This window comes from Dunckerocampus dactyliophorus, chromosome 5 (assembly GCF_027744805.1).
Source record: "Dunckerocampus dactyliophorus isolate RoL2022-P2 chromosome 5, RoL_Ddac_1.1, whole genome shotgun sequence".
NCBI lineage: Eukaryota > Metazoa > Chordata > Actinopteri > Syngnathiformes > Syngnathidae > Dunckerocampus > Dunckerocampus dactyliophorus.
In genome coordinates, this window is record NC_072823.1 from 704,810 (window position 1) to 727,839 (window position 23,030).

Genomic DNA, 23,030 nt, shown 5'->3' on the forward strand with positions numbered 1-23,030 from the left:
TCTATATTTAGGCTCTATCTTTATCCAGCTATTGTCTACCGCGGGTTCCTAGTATGCCGGTACAGCACTGAGACCAGGTGGAACTCTCACGTGAGTATACAACCCCCTCTACTGGTAGTGGTGGTAAATACAATAACAGACACGTACACCAGAGCACCCATAGATAGATCGCTGTAATACACAACAAAGACGCACAACACAATGCACGTTCATACGCTGTTAAAAAACAAATCCATGCAAATTGCACTTAAAAATGCTGTGAAACAGCGAGTCCACAAAAGGTCAACCGTGATGTCTTGATTCCTTATGCTGTGATTTGAAATACCGTGCACTAGTTTTTCATATTTGCCAGACACTTTAGGTGTATTGCACAAAGCATGGGATGGTAAATGAGGTCAGCGCTATGGCACATCATCGCCGTGCACACTGCAGCAATCTTTATTTCCGTAAACACACGGGAATGCGTGTGACGCCGTGCTTTTGCGCACGCACGTGACTTTCCACATTTACAGGTGACATTTTTGTGGTAATGTGAACAACCACATAAAAAATCCAATTTAAAAAAGAAGTCGTGTGAACGTAGCCTGGTGGTGTCTACACGCCCACTCAAAGTTTTTCATGCTGCTGAATGAGAACGTCCATGTTGAAAGTGGACCAGATACACAATAGCATTCTTCTTGGAGACACATGAGCCTGTCGGGTGCTCTCCTGGGCCTGAGGTTCCCCCACCAGCCTATAATAAGCCTCCATGGAGGTGTGGGTCTTAGCGTGTTTAGCAGTGCATCAATAATTCATGCTAGCTTGCATGATAATCAATACCCCCTCCTCTTGTCCCAACCAGACTGCGCTCCCACATTTGAACACAACCCCGTCAAGCACGTCCTGGCTCCAAGAAACGGGCGGGTGGTGATTGAATGTCGACCCAAAGCCGCCCCCAGGCCGAGCGTGTCGTGGAGCAAAGAAACGGAGCTGCTGAGAAATTCGAGCAGGTGAGCGAGGCTGTGATCGTGGCGTCCTTCTTAGGTTTGTTGTGGGGCAGCGCGGGTCTACAGCAAGTGGGCCAAAGGATCAGCACGTGAGAATCCCTGCTAGCGTAATGTGTGATTTTAGGGCTCTGAATAAGCTGCGGATCATCTAAATCTCCTCAATGTGCTACAAACGCGTTGTTGATTCGTGTGCGGCGCCTTTCCTGACGTTAAGCTCATTCCCCAACTCATCAGCCCGGGATGACTGGATGGGTAAACCCCTCGCTGACAAAACAAGCCTAATCTGGGGGGGCTGCTCGGAGACCCCCAGCCTTCTCCCCACCCCCACAGAGGGGTTTAAAAGGCTTGGAAGGAGGGAGCAGCAGCGGCTAAACGGCTACGCAGCGTATGCTTCTTCATATGCTGCTTTCACGCATGAGGCTGAAGTAGGCAAAGAAAAGCTTTTTTATAGCCTTCAGCTCACTTTCATCCTCACATGCTCCTTTTTTATGACTTCATTTGACAACAAGCACACACTTCTACCACCCCCCCGCTTAATATCCATGAAACACTGTGGACGTGCTCCTCTTTCAATCACCAATACAGTAATCCCTCGTTTATCGCAGCTCATTGGTTACAGACTCGCTGTGATAAATGAATTTGCATGATTTCAGTTAATGTCAGCTCGTCCACCCCCGCGCCAGTGGACTCTGACTCTCAGCCGGTTGTGCTGGACATGCGGCGTGACTAGCAACGGTGTTTTTCTTTCAGGGTTTTCATCTGGGAGGACGGCAGCCTGGAGATCCTGAACGTGACTCGTGCGGACGAGGGCAGGTACACCTGCTTTGCGGAGAACGACCGCGGCAAGGCCAACAGCACGGGCTCCCTGTTGGTAACAGGTGAGTCAATGAGATCATCCTAACGCGATAACACGCATGCCTTCCCGTCTGGAAGTCCGACGGTTGGACAGATGTCGGCCCCGGTGGGGGCAATCATCCCGCTTGCGGCCATACGTCAACTTCTGGCCGCTCTGACGGGCTTCATGTTGAGTGCGGGGTTTAGCTGCCTTGGAGTAGATGGATGTGATGCGGTCATGCTGCTCCTCTCACCTCTCAGGATGAATGATCAGCTTCACTGGAGAGCAGCTCCTTTCTGCCCCCTTGTGGACCGCTGCGCCTACTGCAAGAAGGCCAGCGTTTCTCCAGCTGCCATGCTTCCACCATGACAGGAATACTCGCTCATCTTGCTCTGAACTCATGAAAGACTCTCTTTGGCATGTGATGCAGTAGCATTTCAGAATAAAAGCCTTTTCTAACAGACGTGTGGTATGATTCACCCATTTCACTTCTGCAGGGTACAAGACCCTCCCATGATGGCACACAGGAAGTTTCACCGAAAAGATGTCAAATTTCAGAATAAGAGCCCCTTAAGTCTGCATATGTGTCAATCATTGCTTCTGATTTCAGGCAACTCCCTGGCGTCATTCAACAATTCCACTTATGTCATTTAGTACATGCACTGACGCAGGATTTCAGAATAAGAGTAAATCTGCAAACAGTCTATGTGCCATGACCTGTGGTGTGAGAGACGTTTCAAAAATCTCTTTTGCCATCCAACCGTTCCACTTGTGTCAGTGACCAGACCCTCCCAGGGTGCCACACAGGAAATTGGATGAAGCATTTCAGAATAAGAATCTTTTGAAAGCTTTTTATGTTTGATTTGATTGAGATAAATGAGATAAATCAGTTATCATTCAAGCGTTCTACATCCACCAGCGCTGAGACGTGCTGACACGGCAAGCATGCATTTCATTTCATCTGATGTGGTTTTCCACCGTAAAGTCTCGATTTCTTTGCCTGACATGCTTTTTCCAAGAAATGGGTCCCCCCCTCCTGCGCTTGACCCAATCTGGTTTACTGCCTTTGCTGTAGATGTGAACGTCGTAAACGTAGCCATCCTTCATTCTTTACTGCACTGGCCTGGTGTGTAACACCCCCCCATCTCCTTTTTCTTGCCCCCACCATCCCCAGACTCCACCAAGATCACCTTGGCCCCCTCCAACGCTGACGTCAAGGTGGGCGAAAATGCCAGGATGCAGTGCGCCGCGTCACATGACGCCTTGCTGGACATCACCTTCATCTGGTCCTTGGACGGCCGCGTCATTGACCTTGACAAGGACAGGCAACACTACGAACGCCCCCCGGTGAGAAAAGTCAAATATGAATGATCTCCATGAGCTAACGACGCCTTTTATGCTTTTATTCCAAAGCTCTTGGTGCAGAGTGCAGCACACGATCTGGCATTTGATTGGCTGCCATAAAGCCAGCGTTCCCCTCGGAAAATGCTTTATTTGATCAGCGTTTTAGGAAGGATGCAGATTGAGGTGTTTGACGCCTGAAAGGAGTGCAGCTCAGTCATCACGCCTTGGTGTGATACTCATTGAAAGATGAAGCGACTGTAACGGCATTCAGAAGAACAAGTCAACTTTATTTACTACACCTAAAACGTACACATTCATCCATCCGAGCCAATGGAACTTGACTCTGTCAGTACTCCAAATGTTCCATCCATCCATCCAACCAGCCATCCAACCATCCATCCAACCAGCCATCCTTCCATCCGACCATCCATCCAACCATCCATCCATCCAATCATCCACCCACCCATTCATCCATCATCCAATCATCCATCCAACCATCCAATCATCCACCCACCCATTCATCCATCCATCCAATCATCCATCCAACCATCTAATCACCCAACCATCCATCCAACCATCCATCCATCCAATCATCCACCCAACCACCCATCCAATCATCCATCCAACCATTCATCCAACCATCCATTCATCCACCCACCCATCCAATCATCCATCCATCCAAGCATTCATCCATCCATCCAACCATCGATTCATTCATTCATCCATCCAAACATCCATCCAACCATCCATTCATCTACCCATCCATCCACCCACCCAGCCAACCATCTATCCAACCAACCATCTATCCAATCATCCACCCACCCATCCAACCATCCATCCATCCATCCATCCATCCATCCAATCATCCACCCACCCATTCATCCATCCACCCACCCATCCATCCAACCATCCATCCATCCACCCACCCATCCATCCATCCATCCATCCATCCATCCATCCATTCATCCATCCGTCCAATCATCCATCCAACCATTCATCCATCCACCCACCCACCCATCCATCCATCCATCCGTCCAATCATCCATCCATCCATCCATTCATTCATCCATCCATCCAATCATCCATCCAGCCATCCAATCATCCACCCACCCACCCACCCATCCATCCATCCATCCGTCCAATCATCCATCCAACCATTCATCCATCCACCCGCCCACCCATCCATCCACCCACCCATCCATCCATCCAACCATTCATCCACCCACCCATCCATCCATCTATCCATCCATCCATCCATCCATCCATCCATCCATCCATCCATCCATCCAATCATCCATCCATCCACCCATCCAACCATCTATCCATCCATCCATTCATTGTCTCCCACTTATTTGGGTGTGGTTTGGGGGGGCAGCAGTCTAAGTTGGGGAGTCCAGCCTTCAACATATTTTCTCTCATTTCTGGACTATAGAACTGGTATTGAAGCCACACCCATCTACAGGTCACATGGGATAGTCAGGACACACAAAGGTGTGGTGACACCAGAAGGTGAGCACATATTAGCTGCAGCAGCTTGTACACCAGAAGTGACGTTACACATTCCATTCTCTATTTTTGCATTCTCAGCTGTTCCGCTAACTCCTCCCACATTTCTCTAGCGCTTCAAACCGTTCCAACATCAAAATGTTGCGCTCACTGAGGACCTTTAGGCTGTCAACAGGCCTTTTTTTTTTAAATGGTGATCATTCCCATTTGGAATGAATGAGCAATTGCGATGTCGCCCCCTGTTGGTGGAAACTCACGTTACATTTAACATTACCGGTACGTGGAACGTTCTGCTGATCAGTGCAGGGTGGCATGGCCGCAGCGTGGTCGTCTCGCAACACATTTGTACTTCAGCTTCTGCATTCACATGAAATCTCTCCTCAAATTTCTTCAAAGATTTGAAACAACCACAGTGCTGCACAGCATCGTGTCTCAAAGTCATCAATAAACACAGAAGATCATGAAAAGTAGAATTCAAGTCATACCAAGAATAACTTAACTTCAAGACAATCCAAACAGATGCAGTGAAACTGATAAAAACCAAGTGAAACATCATCACATGGAATTGCAGTGACTCTTGTCTCTCTATTTTCATCTAATTCCCATCATATTTACATCATATTTTCATCGAATTCCCATCATATTTACGTCATATTTTCATCTAATTCCCATAATATTTACATCATATTTTCATCTTATTCCCATAATATTTACATCATATTAGTGCTTTTTCCCCAACTCAAAGCATTCAATCAATGGCAACTGGACTGTTCGGGTTGCCTTAGAATGTAGAATGCTTGTAAATTCTCATCATTCTGACTTTATTCCCATAAGATTAGAACTTTTTCCCAACCTCAAATTTTCCAGAAATGAAGACTTTATTTAGTTTGGTTTGTTTCTCGTAATACTATGACTTTAAAAACAAACATGTCAACTCTGTGCTACTTTTTCCTCATAATATTAAAAGTTTATTCTCATAAAATGGCGACCTTTTTCTCGTTTGAGTATGACCTTTTTTCTTGCAAAATGACGGCTCTTCCTTCCATTTCTGCTGTTGTGTCTTCTTTACATTTTCCAAGCATTTCAGCTTTTTGCTTGTGCCTTTTCTTCTCATAATTATGACTTCCTTGCCATATTTGAACTTTATTCTCGTAACATTCTAAAAGCATTTCTGTGTGCTGCAGGGTCAAAGTGTTTTTGCCCAAGGGCACAACAGCATTGGCTGGGATGGAGGAAGCGGGATTTGAACCTTGGGTTACTGGATGATGCAAGCTACTTCCCGAGTCACGCTTCGATCCCTTTGCCATCTCTGTGTTGTGTGTTGTTGTTTTGTGCAGAACGGAAGCTCAAATGGCGAACTGATGATCCAGAGCGCCCAGTTGAAGCATGCCGGGGTTTACACCTGCACCGCGCAGACGCCCGTGGACAACATCACCGCCTCGGCGAGCCTGGTTGTACGAGGTGGGTTCAAATTAGCTCCCAGCAAAAGAATCATGGAAGACGTAGGCTAACGTTAGCTTTAGCTATGCAGTATTACACAGGACTCCGCAGTCTCCATTTTCTTGCTGCCCTCAGTCTCCCCTCGGATTAAGCTTGACTCCTTATAAGGCGTCTTGTTGCGATTGCTGTGTTTTAGTAGTTTGTAAGTGAAAGCAAGCAGAGGAAGCAGCATGAAGACACACTGATGATCTTGTCACCGAACTTGGTGTCCACATGCTACCAGGATGTCCAACAGTGCATCGGGGTTCACCTCTTGCATGAAACGATTGTTCCAGATCTTTGTGAAGTACAATTTCAGTCCAGATGCCAGCGTCCAGGGCTGTCCAGATTTGACCACCGAATGGTTTTGGTTCATGTCTGTGACTTCCTTTCTGAGACTGTGGCTTTGGACTGAGGCTGATCCATCCGAACTCAGTCTCAGCTTTGCTATAAAGACCTTTTTATGTTCCAGTGGGAGGAGAATCCAAGAGAAACACTGCATGGAGAAGGTGCAGCTGTGGGTCAGCTTCCAAATCAGTGCTTGGAACTTTTACAAACTAAAGAAATAACCAACAAGCCTGTTGGGATGCTAACCACGCTAATCACGGGCGCTCGACTCTTTTAAATATGTTTAAAATCTTGTGATGTTAAAAGAATTTTTATATAATCGTAACTACATTTTTATTTTATTGGTTTTATTTTTGTTTTACATATAAATGTTATCTTTTATGTGTGTGCACGTACGCTTGAAACATGTCTAGAATGATCATGTTGCACATGTGGATCTTCATGAGGTTTTAAGGAGAGCTACAATATGCAAGAACAAGAAGGGGGGGTGAGACAAAAATGATTATTGAAAACAACAATTCAAAGGAAATAGGCTGTTTATCAAAAGTTGAAGACCATCGCTCAAAATAGAACCAAAAAGTCTAGACCGGAACTAAAAGTGTTCTCAGCAGGACTCCGTAATGAGTATCTCCACCGTTCTTGTCCATCACTTCCAACGTGGCTCTGGTGTGCTTGATGCGAGTGTTCCCAGGAGGCTAGTGGGAAGAGTCGCATGTGATGCTGTACAGACTGTGAGTGGTTCAGTGGAGGCCTATTTGTAGACATTGAACATGTCTGGTGTGTTCAGTGTCCTCATTGTCCTCATGGGGATGCTTTTCATTGGAATCATGCTAATGGGGACGTACTGGAAGCTTGCACGTCCATGTGGGGAGGAAGCCTGATATTTTCTTATCCATCAAGCAACACTCACTCATCATGTCTTCTTCTGCTGCTCACCCCAGGGCCCCCCGGCGCCCCAGCGGGGGTGCGAGTGATGGACAAGAGTGACAGGAGCGTAACGCTGCAGTGGAGCCGCGGAGCAGACAACCACAGCCCCATCTCCAAATATACCGTCCAGTACCGGGATGCCTTCTCGCAGGAAGTGTGGAGGAACGCCAGCACAGGTGAGAGCAGCAAATAAACGCCTTCAAGGACCAGCATCTTCAGCTACGTCCGCCTCGTCTTTGCAGCTCCGTCGGATGTCGAAGGCAACGCCGAGACGGCCGCCGTGGTGGACTTGGTGCCCTGGACCGGGTACGAGTTCAGGGTGATCGCCACCAACACCCTGGGCACGGGGGACCCCAGCAGTCCCTCGCCGAAGGAGAAAACCCTGCCCTCAAGTAAGACCACCAGTCAGTACAAGTCACGACCTTGATGGGAAACTCCTTTCCTTTCACCGACTCAAGCTCTCACGAGTCACTCGCTCCACTCATTCGGTACTTGAGTCACTCATCACAGAAACTCCCACGTGCGCACCCATGAGTCGGTAAAGCTTGAGTCTTTGCCAACCTCCGGCAAGTCAGTGAAACGCAAGTCTTTGTCACCCCGTGAATCAGTGCTACTCAAGTCTGCATCCAGCACCCGCGAGTCAGCAAAACTTGAGTCTTCATCAAGCGCTCATGAGTCAGTGAAATTCAAATCTTCGTCGAGCACTCGTGAATCAGTGAAACTCAAGTCTTCGAGCACCCGTGAGCCAGTGCAACTTGAGCTGACGTTGAGCACCTGTGAATCAGTGAACACACGAGTCTTCATTGATCACTCATGAGCCAGTTGGCCACTTCATCGAGCACTGGCGAGTTAGTGGAACTCAAGTCTTTGTCAACCCATGAATCAGTGAAACTTGGGGCAAGGAGGAGATGTGTGGCTCTTTCTATGCAGTACTTACATTTCTACTAGTAATACAAGTAGTACACATGTACAAATAGTACACAATAACACACGTGTACAAATAGTACACAATAATACACGTGTACAAATAGTACACAATAATACACGTGTACAAATAGTACACAATAATACATGTACAAATAGTACACAATAATACACGTGTACAAATAGTACACAATAATACACGTGTACAAATAGTACACAATAATACGTGTACAAATAGTACACAATAATACACGTGTACAAATAGTACACAATAATACATGTACAAATAGTACACAATAATACACGTGTACAAATAGTACACAATAATACACGTGTACAAATAGTACACAATAATACATGTACAAATAGTACACAATAATACACGTGTACAAATAGTACACAATAATACACGTGTACAAATAGTACACAATAATACACGTGTACAAATAGTACACAATAATACATGTACGAATAGTACACAATAATACACGTGTACAAATAGTACACAATAATACACGTGTACAAATAGTACACAATAATACACGTGTACAAATAGTACACAATAATACATGTACAAATAGTACACAATAATACACGTGTACAAATAGTACACAATAATACATGTACAAGTAGTACACAATAAAATACACGTGTAGTGCTAGTACACGTGTAGTACTAGTACACTTGTAGTGCGAGTACACGTGTTGTACTAATCCACATGTAGTGCTAGTACACTTGTAGTACTAGTCCACATGTAGTACTAGTACACGTGTAGTGCTAGTACACGTGTAGTACTAGTACACTTGTAGTGCTAGTCCACGTGTAGTACTAGTCCACATGTAGTACTATTACACGTGTAGTGCTAGTCCACGTGTAGTACTAGTCCACATGTAGTACTAGTACACTTGTAGTGCTCGTCCACGTGTAGTACTAGTCCACATGTAGTACTAGTACACGTGTAGTACTAGTCCACATGTAGTACTAGTACACTTGTAGTACTAGTCCACATGTAGTACTAGTACACTTGTAGTGCTCATCCACGTGTAGTACTAGTACACGTGTAGTACTAGTCCACATGTAGTACTAGTACACGTGTAGTGCTAGTACACGTGTAGTACTAGTCCACATGTAGTACTAGTACACGTGTAGTGCTAGTACACGTGTAGTACTAGTCCACATGTAGTACTAGTACACTTGTAGTGCTAGTCCACGTGTAGTACTAGTACACGTGTAGTACTAGTACACTTGTAGTGCTAGTCCACGTGTAGTACTAGTACACGTGTAGTACTAGTACACTTGTAGTGCTAGTCCACGTGTAGTACTAGTCCACATGTAGTACTAGTACACTTGTAGTACTAGTACACGTGTAGTGCTAGTACACGTGTAGTACTAGTCCACATGTAGTACTAGTACACGTGTAGTGCTAGTACACGTGTAGTACTAGTCCACATGTAGTACTAGTACACGTGTAGTGCTAGTACACGTGTAGTACTAGTCCACATGTAGTACTAGTACACTTGTAGTGCTAGTTCACATGTAGTACTATTACACTTGTAGTGCTCGTCCACGTGTAGTACTAGTCCACATGTAGTACTAGTACACTTGTAGTACTAGTACACGTGTAGTACTAGTAGAGAGTAATATATTAGTAGAGTAACATTTGGACTGTGAATGAAGCCTGACTTGCGTTCCTTGATGAGTTTAGCTAACGGTTGGTGAGGGAGTTCACGCAGTAGCCGTGAGTTCCGATGTGGTTCAAATCTTCGAGTTTGAATCGATTGGTTCATGACGAACATAGAATTTGCGTTTGGTGATGATGATGATGATGATGATGAGCATGCCAGCAGCTCAGGCTCCACCAGACGCCAACGAGAGCGTGTGAACGTCGGCAAAAGAGCGCGTTGGAGAAAGCGTGTGCTGAACGTCAAGCATGTGAGGAAAGTCACTGAGACACGAAGCTAGCTAGGACTTCCCTCGGTGGCACACGGAGATGAAGGTGTGGGAAGTGGTGAAGAGGAAGCTTGCTGCAGGAGGAGCCTGGAAGAACTTGTTGCCAGCTGTGGCGTTTGCTGCCTTCTTCTGGTGTCCCACCGCTGCTTTCTCCTTGCAGTTCCTGTGGTGGCGCCTTCGGATGTGGGCGGGGGCGGAGGGGCCAGCAGGGAGCTGACCATCACGTGGACGGTAAGGTTGGAATTGGCTTTGTGGCACGAAGGTCTAATGTTGGACACACGTGCTTTCTTTTTGTAAAGAAACAAAACCTCCTTCCTCCTCCTCATCAACTAAAACATCTTGGCTGGAAAAGGGAAGCAGAACTTAAAACTTAGAAACAAATATAAGTTATATTCCAAAACGAAGCAATTTAACTCCGAAGTAAGTATCAGAATAAAATGCTTAGAGTTGATGATTCATAGACAAAAGTTCAATTCTGAATCCTTCAAAGACAAAAAGCGGGTGAAGGAATGCATTTGAATAATGCAGACATAGAAAATCAAATGTGAATATCAAAGGGATGATTGCTAATCATGAAAAGATCATAAAGAACGTTGTAAAAATAAAATACAACAGCTTTATGGCCAACCGAAGTATAAAAGATACAATATTTGTTATCGTATAAATTCGAGGTGTTGTGAGACATCGAGACAGAGACTGGATGACTGACAAAAGGGCTCACTCTGTTCAAGCTGTTGTTCTATGGAGAACAGGGCGAACCCTCTCCCTGCCTGATAACAACATCATTTAAAACATAAATCATGTTCCTTTTCATTTGTTCCAATTTGCAGTTTTGGTTGTGGTGATGCAAAAAAAGTTGCAAAAAGCCAAATAAAAAGCACAAGCTCTCTGTAAACTATATATCTAACCTGAGGTTGCTGAGGCATGCTAACTTTGTCCAAATGGAGACGTTGAAAAGGTTTGCAGTTGCAATCTTCCGCTTCTCCACGAGAGGCCGCCAAATACTGACATCATCAGTCATGACCGTACCACACACACATTGTGTATTGTTCTTAAATTGCGTTGAATGTCGTTATCGTCTCCCCCAGCCCGTCCAGGAGCAGTACTACTACGGTCCAGATTTTGGCTACATCGTGGCCTTCAAACCCAGAGGTGGCTTCGAGTGGACACAGGTGACCGTTTCGGATCCCCAGGCCAACCGCTACGTCCACAAAGATCCCTCCGTCCCCCCTTGGATGGAGTTTGACGTCAAAATCAAAGCGTTCAACGTCAAAGGGGAGGGGCCCTACAGTCTGCCAGCGGTGGTATACTCCGCTCAAGACGGTAAGCGGTGCTGGTGCTGAGGAATGTCATGTTGGAACGATGGCACACATCAGGGGTGTCAAGCATGGCAGTTATGGTTCCCCTCAGGGAGCCACCTTACATTATATTCATTATTCATGAGTAAATAATGAAAAATCATCATTTTAAGTTGGAGTGGACAACAAATACATTTAGCAAGGAAGATGAAGTCTCTTTGTTTTTTTAAGTATCACATTTTTTCTCAATATAAAGTTTAAAAAATTTATATATAAAGTTTTTCACAACATTCAAAATAATACCAAATGTAACAATTAAAAAAGTAAAACAAAATTAAATACGATTTAAAATATATTTACATTTTTATTTTAAGTCATATATGCATAAATAATGAAAAAATAATTTTTAATTGCTTTTGACAACAAAAAATGTTTTTCACAATATTAAAAATAATGAAATAGTACAAAATATATTTTAGGTCGCACGGTGGTCTCGTGGTTAGCATGTTGGCCAACACAGTAACTGGGTTGGATTCTCCATTGGGCATTTCTGTGTGGAGTTTGCATGTTCTCCCCGTGTGTGTGTGTGTGTGTGTGTGTGGGGAGGGGGGGGGGGGGGGGGGGGTTCTGGGTACTCCAGTTTCCTCCCACATTCCAAAAACATGCATGCTAGCTTCATTGGAGACTCTAAATGGTCCATAGGTATGAATGTGAGTGTTTGTCTATATGTGCCCTGCCATTGGCTGGACACCAGTCCAGGGTGTACCCCGCCTGTCGCCCCAAGTCAGCTGGGATAGGCTCCAGCATGCCCACGTGACCCTAATGAGGAGAAGCGGTATAGAAGATGGATGTAAAATATATTTTAAGAAACATAAAAAATAAAAATGTAAGTTTATATACACATTCAAAAAAATATTTTTATTAATATAAACATATGAAACATTTGAACAAAAACAACAATAAACTTTTTTTGAAAAGTGTCTTTTTGACGTGCGTTATGTCCAGGCTTTCACAGGCGACATAGAAAGATATGGCAGGCCCTACCTGGCCCCCAGGCCTCAAGTTTGACACCTGTGTCATAGAACAATGTCAAACTGTCAGCTTCTCAGCGTGGAGTGAGACCTCCTGTCATGCGTGTGGAATTTTAATACCCTCTTGAAAGTCAGCCCCCTTTTTTGGGTGGGGGGGATTATCAAGAGAAGTGCATGCTGAACCGCAGCCTGATAATTCGGTTATTAACTTCCACTGAGTCAGGTTACCACGGCAACGCTGAGAGAACACTGGCTGCTGAACGTCTTATTTGGCCAAAAGCAGCCCATCAGTGACATCGTTTTAGCCCTTCATCCACATCATTTTACCTTTCCCTTTTATTTTAGCACCCTCTGATGCCCCTGGAAGTGTCAACGGCAAAGTTCTCTCAGCAACAGAAGCCATCGTTTGGTGGTTCCCCATCCCGCAGAGCAACATCGATGGATACCAGGTCAGTGCATGGCGTTACGAGCGTTAGAAAAGGATGGAGATGAAGCAGCCTCAGTAGAAAGTGTGTGTGATTTCTGAAAGGATGAAGCTAACTGATGTAAGATCGAACCAGCAACCAACTGACTGGGAAATGATGCACAGAAAAATCATTTCTCATGAATTTCCACCAATAGGGGGCAACATTTTCTTTTCCGCCATCCATCCATATTCTTCTGCTTATCTGTGAACACCTCACCAGGGGGGCGTCGGGACTAGATGCCCAAGACACCTCAACCCGCTCCTCTCCATGTGAAGGAGCAGTGGCTCAGCTCTGAGCTCCTCCCCCTATTTTCTTTTAATTTTCATTTTGAAAGGGAAAAATATCACAAAATGTTGAATTATAGATGCGGTCACAAACAGACATGCGTTTTTTTTTGGCTATGTGATTTGGGACGTTCCCCCAAATCGCTGGGGGTTTTTTTTGCCGGTGGAGAACGTAGTTGTGGTGTTGAGAAAGATCACTGCCCACCCAACGTACAACTTGTAAGCGGAACGTGCACGAAATGTGATGCTGCCGGGACGCACGGCTGTCGCTTCATCGGTACAGCCAACGCACGGAACATCCGTCAAACTTCCTCCACTCACAGTTTTTACCACAGAGCTTCTGCACCATTACGTGCTGTGATGTTTTAGTTTTAGTTTTTTTCAACTTCTGAACATAAATGGTCAATAAGCACATGTGATAGGTGTCATATGGTGGGGGTTGTTATTAAAAGACTTGATGGTCTTTATTCACCAAGCGTGACCTCATGCAGCACATGCACAGACGCACCACAGGCGTGTACGTCATGTGACGTAAATAACAATACTGTATGCATTGCAACAGGAATCACATAGAAATATATATTTCCATACGTATTACAATAGAGACATAGCGAAGAGGAAAAATAGTAGAAATATACATTGATCAATACAAATACAGATCAATAAAGCATAGAAAACAAAGCCCTGCAGCTTTATATGCCCCACTCTTCACGTGATGGATGCACTCTCACCCGTCTGCTTTTTCTTTGCATAGGACACACGAGTAAATCACATTATGGTGTTACGTGTTTTACGGGGGTTAACTTCTTTTTACACTTGTGACAAGTATTTGCCTTTAAGGCTATGGTTTAACATTTGCTCTTTTATTTTGCCAAGACTTATGTTGTGTTTTCAGTGGTAAATTTTACACTTGAGTGACAAAAAGGTTTATACCTTTTGCCTTTCGTTTTGTTTTTTGTTTATACCGTAGTATCGCAACATATTTCAATAAGCCGTTATGTGTTTCACGGTGGGTAACCTTTTCCTGTAGTGTGACAACTTACCTGATGAAGATAACTTACCTGATGAAGATGACTTACCTTATGAAGATAACTTACCTTACGAAGATAACTTACCTGATGAAGATAACTTACCTTACAAAGATAACTTACCTTATGAAGATAACTTACCTGATGAAGATAACTTACCTTACGAAGATAACTTACCTGATGAAGATAACTTACCTGATGAAGATAACTTACCTTACGAAGATAACTTACCTGATGAAGATAACTTACCTTACAAAGATAACTTACCTTACAAAGATAACTTACCTGATAAAGATAACTTACCTTACGAAGATAACTTACCTGATGAAGATAACTTACCTTACAAAGATAACTTACCTTATGAAGATAACTTACCTGATGAAGATAACTTACCTTACGAAGATAACTTACCTGATGAAGATAACTTACCTGATGAAGATAACTTACCTTACGAAGATAACTTACCTGATGAAGATAACTTACCTGATGAAGATAACTTACCTTACAAAGATAACTTACCTGAGTAGACACTTGTATTGTGTGCTGTCAGGTGAAGTATTGGAGAAAGTTGGAGGACAGTGAAGGGGGGGGCCACAGGGTGGTGGTCTCCGGCAGGGAAAACCAAACCAGACTGGATGGAATGAAGCCGGACTCTCTTTACCTTGTTGAGGTCCGGGGCTACAACTCGGCGGGATACGGGCCGGCCAGCGATCGCCTGGAGATCCATACCAGGAGAGCTCGTAAGCGCTCAATTCTACTGCCGTGTAACTTCTGAGTAAATTGCAGCATGCTGTGTGTGCACAGCATATTTAAGGTCTTCCTTTCTGCAGCTCCCAGTCAAGCCCCGACAATAATCGGTAAAAAGTTCAAGGGCAAGTCGGTCAACATCATGTGGGAGCAAGTGGAGACGCTGGCCAACGAGTCCCCGGTCGAAGGCTACAAAGTGAGTGCAGTCCTCCTTGACGCAGTTTGACAAATGTCTCGTACTTGCTGATGTTGCATAGGAAGCCTTAAGCGGCGTTTACACGCACGCATTTAGCCTAGACATAGTCCCACGCCGTGCCGTGGCCATATGTGGCATTTCTTTCTTTATTTATATGTGGCACGCCTGAAACGCCTGAAGACTAGTTTGTACACTGTTTGTGTTCTGTTGTGGTGACCACAAATGGTGCGCATTGGCATGAAATGAGCACGCTCCCGCACGACTTATTTACACCTTGTCAGGTCATGTTTATGCCTCGAACACAACAGTAGTGTTGTTCCTGCGTGGGTACTTCCTTTACTTCCTGCATCCGTGAAGCAGTCATGGCATTATTTGGTCCCCATAGCTTCATTGATTCTTCGATTTGCAAGCGACCTACAAGAGTAGATGCTCATGCAGAAAAAGGTAAGTCTGCAGATAGAGAATGTGCAAAGAGCAGGAAGGAGGCAGGAAACTAGACTTAAAAAAAAGAGGCATGGACAGTGTGGGAGAGAGAATTTCTGGCTTCGGGCATTATAAAATCACAAAGAAGAGCCAAGACGCAACAGAAATTACTTCAGAATTACCCCCCTGACTTTTCCCACGAGGCGGTGGAAAGGCACATGGGTCACGTTCCAAAAACTAGTTCACGGAAATTATGCGTGCCACAGATTTTGAGCATTTCAAAGTTTTCTTTGCCCAGCGGCACGCAGCCCTGCCCCCTTTACACATCCTTCCTGCACGCTGACCACCAAGGTGCTCCTTGTGTTCCACAAAGTACGCCAAGGGTGAAGCCGCTTTCTACTTGCTGATGCTGCGCAGGTGCTGTACAGGCCGCAGGGCCACTCCACGGGCACGCTGTACATGACCAACAGGCGGCACATCGAGCTTCCCCTCTACGAAGACGAGACCTACGTGGTGGAGGTCCGAGCGTATACGGAGGGTGGAGACGGGGCCGTGTCACAGATCTTCATCACAGGTACAGCAAAAGGACCTCGAGTTGTCTCATTTTGGTGAGACAAAAAAACAACAGTCCTTGTGGGGGGGCCAAACACCCCCCTAAATGAGTGAGGATATCACACTAAACAAAAAGACCCATTAGAATTCTTTGTACATAATGTAGAGCAGTGGTTGTGAACTGGTTGGGCAGTGGGACACACCATGCCCCCCCTCAGCGACGACATTCGGAATCACTAATTTTTCGCAGAAATTGTGGCCTTGAAGACCACATAACCAAATAAAACCTACTATTGTTTTTGTCAATAACACAGTGGTAACCAACATTATACATTTATACAAGTGTACTGCATGATGGAGAGAAAGACAGAAACCAAAAAACAAGCCCAAAAAGTCCCTCGTTCATGGTGGTGAACTGGCACCAGACCCCACCACGCTAGGATTCAGTCTTGATAAATAGAATATTCTCGTAGCTGTGGCACAGAAAACCTGTTTCTGATCTTCTAAATACATTTTTTAGCATTATTAGAGCCCTGAAGACATGACATAACACCCCTATAGTCACCTCTAATTGTATTACCCAATATAGTAGACACAATAAGAGAAAATAAAACATATTAGACATAAAATAAGATAACATAGACTCACACGTTAGCAGTTCCTTGTTGTTGTTTTTCTGGACAGCATCCTTCCAGCTTTAAATGGCTTTACAGTCGCATTAGCCAATATAGTAGACAACGTAAGAGTAAATAAGCCATTTAAGACGCAAATAGAACTCCTGCTCCAGCAGTGTCACAGTAAATGTGTTCCCTACGGAACCTTAGTGAGGAGTCTAGCGCTTGTCTCGCTGAACACTGACACCTAGTGGCCAAAGTAGAATACAGTACCACATTCACAATTAGAATGCTTCTTTTTACTTGTATTTGTATTTTAGTTCATTTAGTTGCTTCATTTCGACATTTTTATTGCTGATGCTTAATCTAGTCTAGGATAAATGGAATGTGCTAAAATATGCAAGTATTACATGTTTTTATTTACACTTTTGTAATGATTGTTTTTTAAGTTGTTTTTATTATTTTTATTTTATTTTTGTTTTATATGTGTTATTTTTATTTGATTTTAATGGTTTAATATTTACATTTTTTTGTATTGTTTTATATTTTGTTGGGTTTTTTTTTTAATTAAAAAAGTATTTTTTAAACTAATAATGGGGCATATTCAACCATGAATTGATCAATTAATGGTAAGAGGTGATGAACGTTGAACTAGGATGTATTGTCCAGTTTTCCTGAAGATGATTTGCAAGGCTTGTGGCCGTGGCAGCAAGCACAGACGTTGCCTTCCCACCACAGCAGCCACTTCAGGGCTAACAATGCTCTTTTTGGAAGCAAAAGAGCTGAGCAGCGCTGCTGTGAAGTAAAAGTGATTAGCGTGTGTCAGCGATGCTGTTGTGAAGTGGACTCATGCACGCTGTGTGTCTCCCAGGAGGAAGCGTGGTGGCCGCCCAGCCGCTCAGCACAATGGGCCTGCTCCTGGCGGCTCTTCTCTGCCTGAACCTCTGAATGTAGCAGCGTCTTTCTCTTCACCCTGGGACGTGAAGGACACTCGATGGGCTTCACCCTCCAAGGACTACCGGGAGTCTTTCCACAATCGTTTGGTTCCACTCTGTTCCCTGTTCCGACTCCTCCCAGCTCTGGAAGAACTTAGTGGAAGTAGACAGGAGCGGGCATCCCTTCTTTTTACCCAGGGGGTCAACTATTCAAAAATGCCTTATGTAAATCTTATGTCTGCACTTATCCTTCACAATCACCACAGGCTTGTCTTTTCCTTTTCAGAGCTTTTGATACAAACAAACCCCACATGCTCACATCTGCCTGTGAAGGATACGTGTACGCGTTTATGAGTATTCATCATTGATTCATTGACTTCTCTTTCTTCTTATTCTCTTTTCTTCCGCACGTGTAGCACAGCCTCTGCTAAGTAGATACAGCCAAAGCAAAAGTCCTGATCAATTTCTACTGCCTGATGGTGGAAGAACCCCAAACTTGTATCCCTCAAGTGTACTTAGTGTAGCTGTGACCTTCAGACGGCAGCAGCAAAAGAAAGCCTCAACCTATGAATGGATGGAATCAGAAGCGAAGCCTTCCAGCCTCACTCACCCACAAGCAAAGGCTGACAGCGTCCACACTGCCAAGCAAACACAATAAAAATGCTGTCAAATGACCAAATGGGGACGCACAAGCAGCACAAAAGCAGATGCTTGGACTGAATTAGCCTCTTGGACCATGGATGACCTGGCAGGGCACCTGGTGGGACTTTCATTTATGACACTCTGTGAAGCCTAAATGCTTTGCCTTGGACCACAGCGTTTGGACTAGAGATGCACCGTATCTTTTTCTTTACAAAAACAATACTGAAACCAATAACCTTCTGCTTCCTGATACCGACATGGTACCGATAAACGATAACTTTTTTATATCTACTTTTTAAATGTAGATGTAAGTGTAGTTAGTGCACACGTGGAGGTAAGAAGGACTGGAACAACTGATGAAATATGATGACATCACTACTACCAGGAGAGGGGGAGGAGCCACCTGCTGTGGCCCAGCAAGGTGCACTGGATTCAGGCACATGCGGCGAGCAGCCGGTGTGACGCCACAGAGGTCTCTGGCAAACGTTTTGCACTTTTCTCGCGTTTCAGGTGGCTGATAAGGTTTATTTTGTAGAAACAACACTGACACAGAATGAAGGAATGAAGCTGACCTGGCAATTTCCTGCCTTTTGAGGTAGTAACAGAGGCGGGTCAAAGCATGTCTAAGGGAATGCCGGGACAGGGGTGTGACGGTTAAAAGAAAAGTGCACTTTTTGTGGATTTTTGCCCATCATCCACATGTCTTTCTCATTTCTGTGCATTCTAAAGATATAAAAACAGCTAAAAAGAGGCAGCTAATTCATTTTTCCTGTTTGGCCTAGAAAGGCTGCAATGAAAGCACCTCCAAAAAGCTCCAGCAAGGTTTAGTGGTTTTCTATCCATGCTGTAAGTGTGTAGTCAAGCTACATTCATCATAATTTGGAATACTTGGAGTATTTTGGGAACTTTGATTTCACATAGCAACATAGAAAGGAACGCTACACCTAGCATCAAAAACAAAAACAAGCTCCAATATGTAGCATTACCTTTGGCTAGTGTGTGGTGAAGCTAGTGGCTAGCAGGGAAGTAGCTAGCCGCTGTGGTGTGGCGAGGTGTCACTACGCCAGTAAGGTAGTTCTTGGGCGTAACAATGTTAATAAGAATAATGGGCCTCATTCACGAAACGTTCTTACGCACAAATCTGTTCTTAAAGCCTTCCGACGAAGATTTTTGGCATTCACGAAACGTGTTCTTAACTCCCAGTTCTTAGATCTAAGAACAAATTCTACGAACGCTCAGGAGGACTCTTACGCACAAGCAAAGCTTGCACTTTCAATGGCAATCGCCCTCATGATGGATTTTGCAACCTGATCCCAAAAAATGTAGTGCAAATAAAATATCCCAACAATGATTTATCGTCAAAACAAGTAAAATATACTCCATGGATAAATATATATTCACATCCCAATTCATCAAAAAAAAAGTAGCTGGCTGGACGTGCGCTGCACAGAGAGAGAATGTAAAGGGACCATTAGATTTATTTGCTTCAGGCTTCAGGCTTCCCTCTCTGTTCTTGCAGGTGTGCAGGATCATCAGAATAACATCGCAATGAAACGTGGTGTGCCTATTGCGCACGTAGCACCCCCAGATAACGACATGCGCCCCCAGCCACGTCTTGAGCCAGAGCACGGGGCTGCTGTATTAATTAGGCAGCGTCTAATCAAATGTAACCACAGAAAAAATACATTGTCACACACAAACTATGTATTTTGACTTTATTTTTCCATCATGATTGTGTAAATATTTTCTAGAGTTTCCGAAATGGTTTGGTTTCTGATTGATGGCCCACCTCCCGTTTCCTCCAGATCCCTCCGGTGCAGTCCAATCTTTTTTTTTAGTCTATTTTAAGTCAAAACACTTCTTTTTAACCTCTGCGGTGGCGCGTTTCTCCGTGGAAACGGCATTTATGTTTCCTGCAATGGTGCTCCATGCCGACTCTTTTTGGATGGCCTGATGACCGGTGGATACACGTGAAAATAAGGTGGTCTTGTGTTCGCTCACTCCTTGTAAAAGCACCTCTATTTCAGTAGAATTGACGTTTTTCTTCTGTTTGTTGTCCAGCTGCTCCTCAGTCTTGCCCTTGCGCGTTGCCATCTCCGCCTCCAGCTGCCTGTTGCGCACGGCACATTTTTGACCTTGTATAGGAAATAATAGGCGGTGACCTATGCAAATTAGGGCTTCATCAACCTAAGAACACCGGTGCCAACGATTATCCCTACTTAAGAACGTGTCGTGAATGTGGCGCAGTTTCCATCCCGCGCCTTCTTAAGTACACTTCTTAAGAAGACTTTTAAGAAGATGTTCGTGAATGAGGAGCAATGTGCTTCCTGTGCAGCTCACATGATGCAAATTGTTGGCGCTTTTTGGAGGTTTTATTAGAAGGCTTTCTAGGCAGAATAGGTGCGTCCCATTAGCTGCATTCATAGCTGCCTCTTTTTTATCTGTTTTATATGTTTAGAAGGCACAGAAAAGAGAAAGACGTGTGTTCGTGTCTCACAGAAGGACTGTGGATGATGGACAACATTCCCAAAAAAGTGCACTTTTCCTTTCACACACACTCTTGTTGTGTTGAAAGTATTTGTAATTCATAGTAATACTACAGTAGTGATGGGTTCTGTGTATGAGACAAAGAGAAAGCGTGTCTTGGTGGTATCATTTGGTGTTTGCTATGGAGCAGAGATACAGGATGGTGATAACGCCACACAGAGACACTCGCTTCTTCGGCATAAATCAAATCAGTCTTAACAGGAATGGACGACCACTTGCAAAAGCCCCTTTCATGCAGCCTGTAAAAGCCCCCACCCCCCAAACGCTCCCATCAACATGTAATGTCGGGGGAAGAAGTGAAAGGGGTTGAAAGCATTTTTGCTTTGGCTGTATCAGGGTGGTATCAGCTGGTGTTTCCACCAAGCAGTGCAGTCGAGTTGGGATCACCTCGGTACGGTTTGGTACGGTAAACCCTACCGGGAGATCCAGGGTGACCATCTGCAGTGGGACCAAGAAAGTACACGCTCTTGTACCTTTTGTTGTTCTCTACCCGCTCTCGTCTTTACGTGGTCTAGCTCCGCCCCACGTCAGCAAACACGACCACACTGCCCCTCCCAAGAAAAGGTTGGATAATTTGGCAAATGCCAAATGTTTATGGAAGCGTGCTGCTTGGTGGAAACGCCACCCACGCCCATCTGTCCGTAATAAAGCAACATGCCTAGCTCGTATAACGGTGGACTACCATGTGTTCTTCTTCTTCTCCTTCCTACAAGAGAGAAAGAGAGAGAGAGAGAGAGAGTCAGCAGCTAAGAGCTCATTGTGTTGTTTTTGGTTTTCATGCCAAGGCTGTGGTCTGCTGTTGTTTGTCATCATTTCAACACAGGCGTCCCTCAACCGGAGGACCAAAATGTTGCGTCTTGATGCTTCTTGCTGTATGTTGTGAGCATCCACCACAAAGTGCTTCTCCTGGTTTCCCCTCCGTGCAGCAGCAAAAGAAAGGGTTGCCAATTGCATGACTTGCCTTGAAAGTTGTTGTTTTTTCACAGGAAGCTGCACCTCGCCGCAGTCCGACGTGCATGCTATACATTCCATCCTGCGTGGCATCCCTTTACGTCACAGAGAGGAGAACTAATCCTCATCTGTGCTTTAGTTGCCAGAAGCTTCATTCAGCCAAGAAGGAGACATTTTGTTTTTGTTTTTTTTCCAGAAAAGTATGAGGGATGGAAAGTGCAACGGCTTGTTGGCTGGACAGGAACAATAAAAGTCTAGTAAACGATTGCAAGACTGCTTTTGTTTTTTTGCCTGACTTCAGTTTAAAAATGAGGATGTCCTGTATTTACTTCCCAGCAAAAGAGACGCACTGAGGGCAGCAAGAAAGTGCAATGCTGCGTCAAAGTGGAGAACAGTGCTACAGTATCCCCTTTAAGCTAACGTTAGCGTGTGTGCGCTTGTTGTTGTTGTGCGTTACGATGACAAATTTGCACCACCAATGAACAACCAGTGCTTGGAACCCCAACACTCTGTCGTGCTCACTGATCTGTACTAAAAATCTGGATTGATCAGGGGTCACCAAGGTTTGTCCTTGTGAGAGCTACTTTTACAAAATGCAAATGGCCAAGAGCTACTCATTTTTGTAACATTTCTTTTCAGAGCTTATTTTAAACCCAAACAAAGCGAATATGCTTGTTTTACCAGAACATGAACAAAATGCTGGTGTCCACAACTCACATGTTGTATTTCAGAATGCATTTCTTTCTACTGTTCTTTCATTATTAACTGGAAACCTGAATGAAAAGCAGGCTTAGGGCACCTCATGTGGTCGTGGGGGGCTACCTGGTGCCCCTAGGTACCACTTTGCTGACCCCTGGGATAGACCATACGTCGCACGTGCCTGTGCAAGCTGACGCCACAGAGAGGCCATCTTACCACTCACATCTCGTACGTAGCAGACTACATTTGTGTAACCCGCCCTTTTTCGCACTGCCCGCGATGGGACTCGAACGTAGGACCTTTGCAATGGGAGGCGA

The 23,030-nt window shown here is 44.7% G+C and overlaps 1 protein-coding gene across 3 annotated transcripts in view; it reads left to right on the forward strand.

Annotated features, from left to right (window-relative positions):
- cntn1a (contactin 1a) overlaps positions 1–22,312 on the forward strand; it is a 90,686-nt gene extending 68,374 nt beyond the window's left edge. For 2 of the 3 annotated variants that reach the window (XM_054775482.1, XM_054775481.1), the window contains 13 exons: positions 842–989; positions 1,737–1,864; positions 2,996–3,168; positions 6,009–6,132; positions 7,440–7,601; positions 7,668–7,817; positions 10,460–10,530; positions 11,388–11,622; positions 12,974–13,077; positions 14,958–15,147; positions 15,238–15,350; positions 16,191–16,347; positions 17,811–22,308. In XM_054775482.1, coding sequence (XP_054631457.1) covers positions 842–989; positions 1,737–1,864; positions 2,996–3,168; positions 6,009–6,132; positions 7,440–7,601; positions 7,668–7,817; positions 10,460–10,530; positions 11,388–11,622; positions 12,974–13,077; positions 14,958–15,147; positions 15,238–15,350; positions 16,191–16,347; positions 17,811–17,887 — 1,832 coding nt within the window. In that variant the 3' untranslated portion in view covers positions 17,888–22,308. Of the gene's footprint in view, positions 1–841; positions 990–1,736; positions 1,865–2,995; positions 3,169–6,008; positions 6,133–7,439; positions 7,602–7,667; positions 7,818–10,459; positions 10,531–11,387; positions 11,623–12,973; positions 13,078–14,957; positions 15,148–15,237; positions 15,351–16,190; positions 16,348–17,810 lie in introns of all 3 variants that reach the window. The other variant, XM_054775483.1, reaches the window with a different exon arrangement.
- The last annotated feature ends 718 nt before the right edge of the window (positions 22,313–23,030 follow it).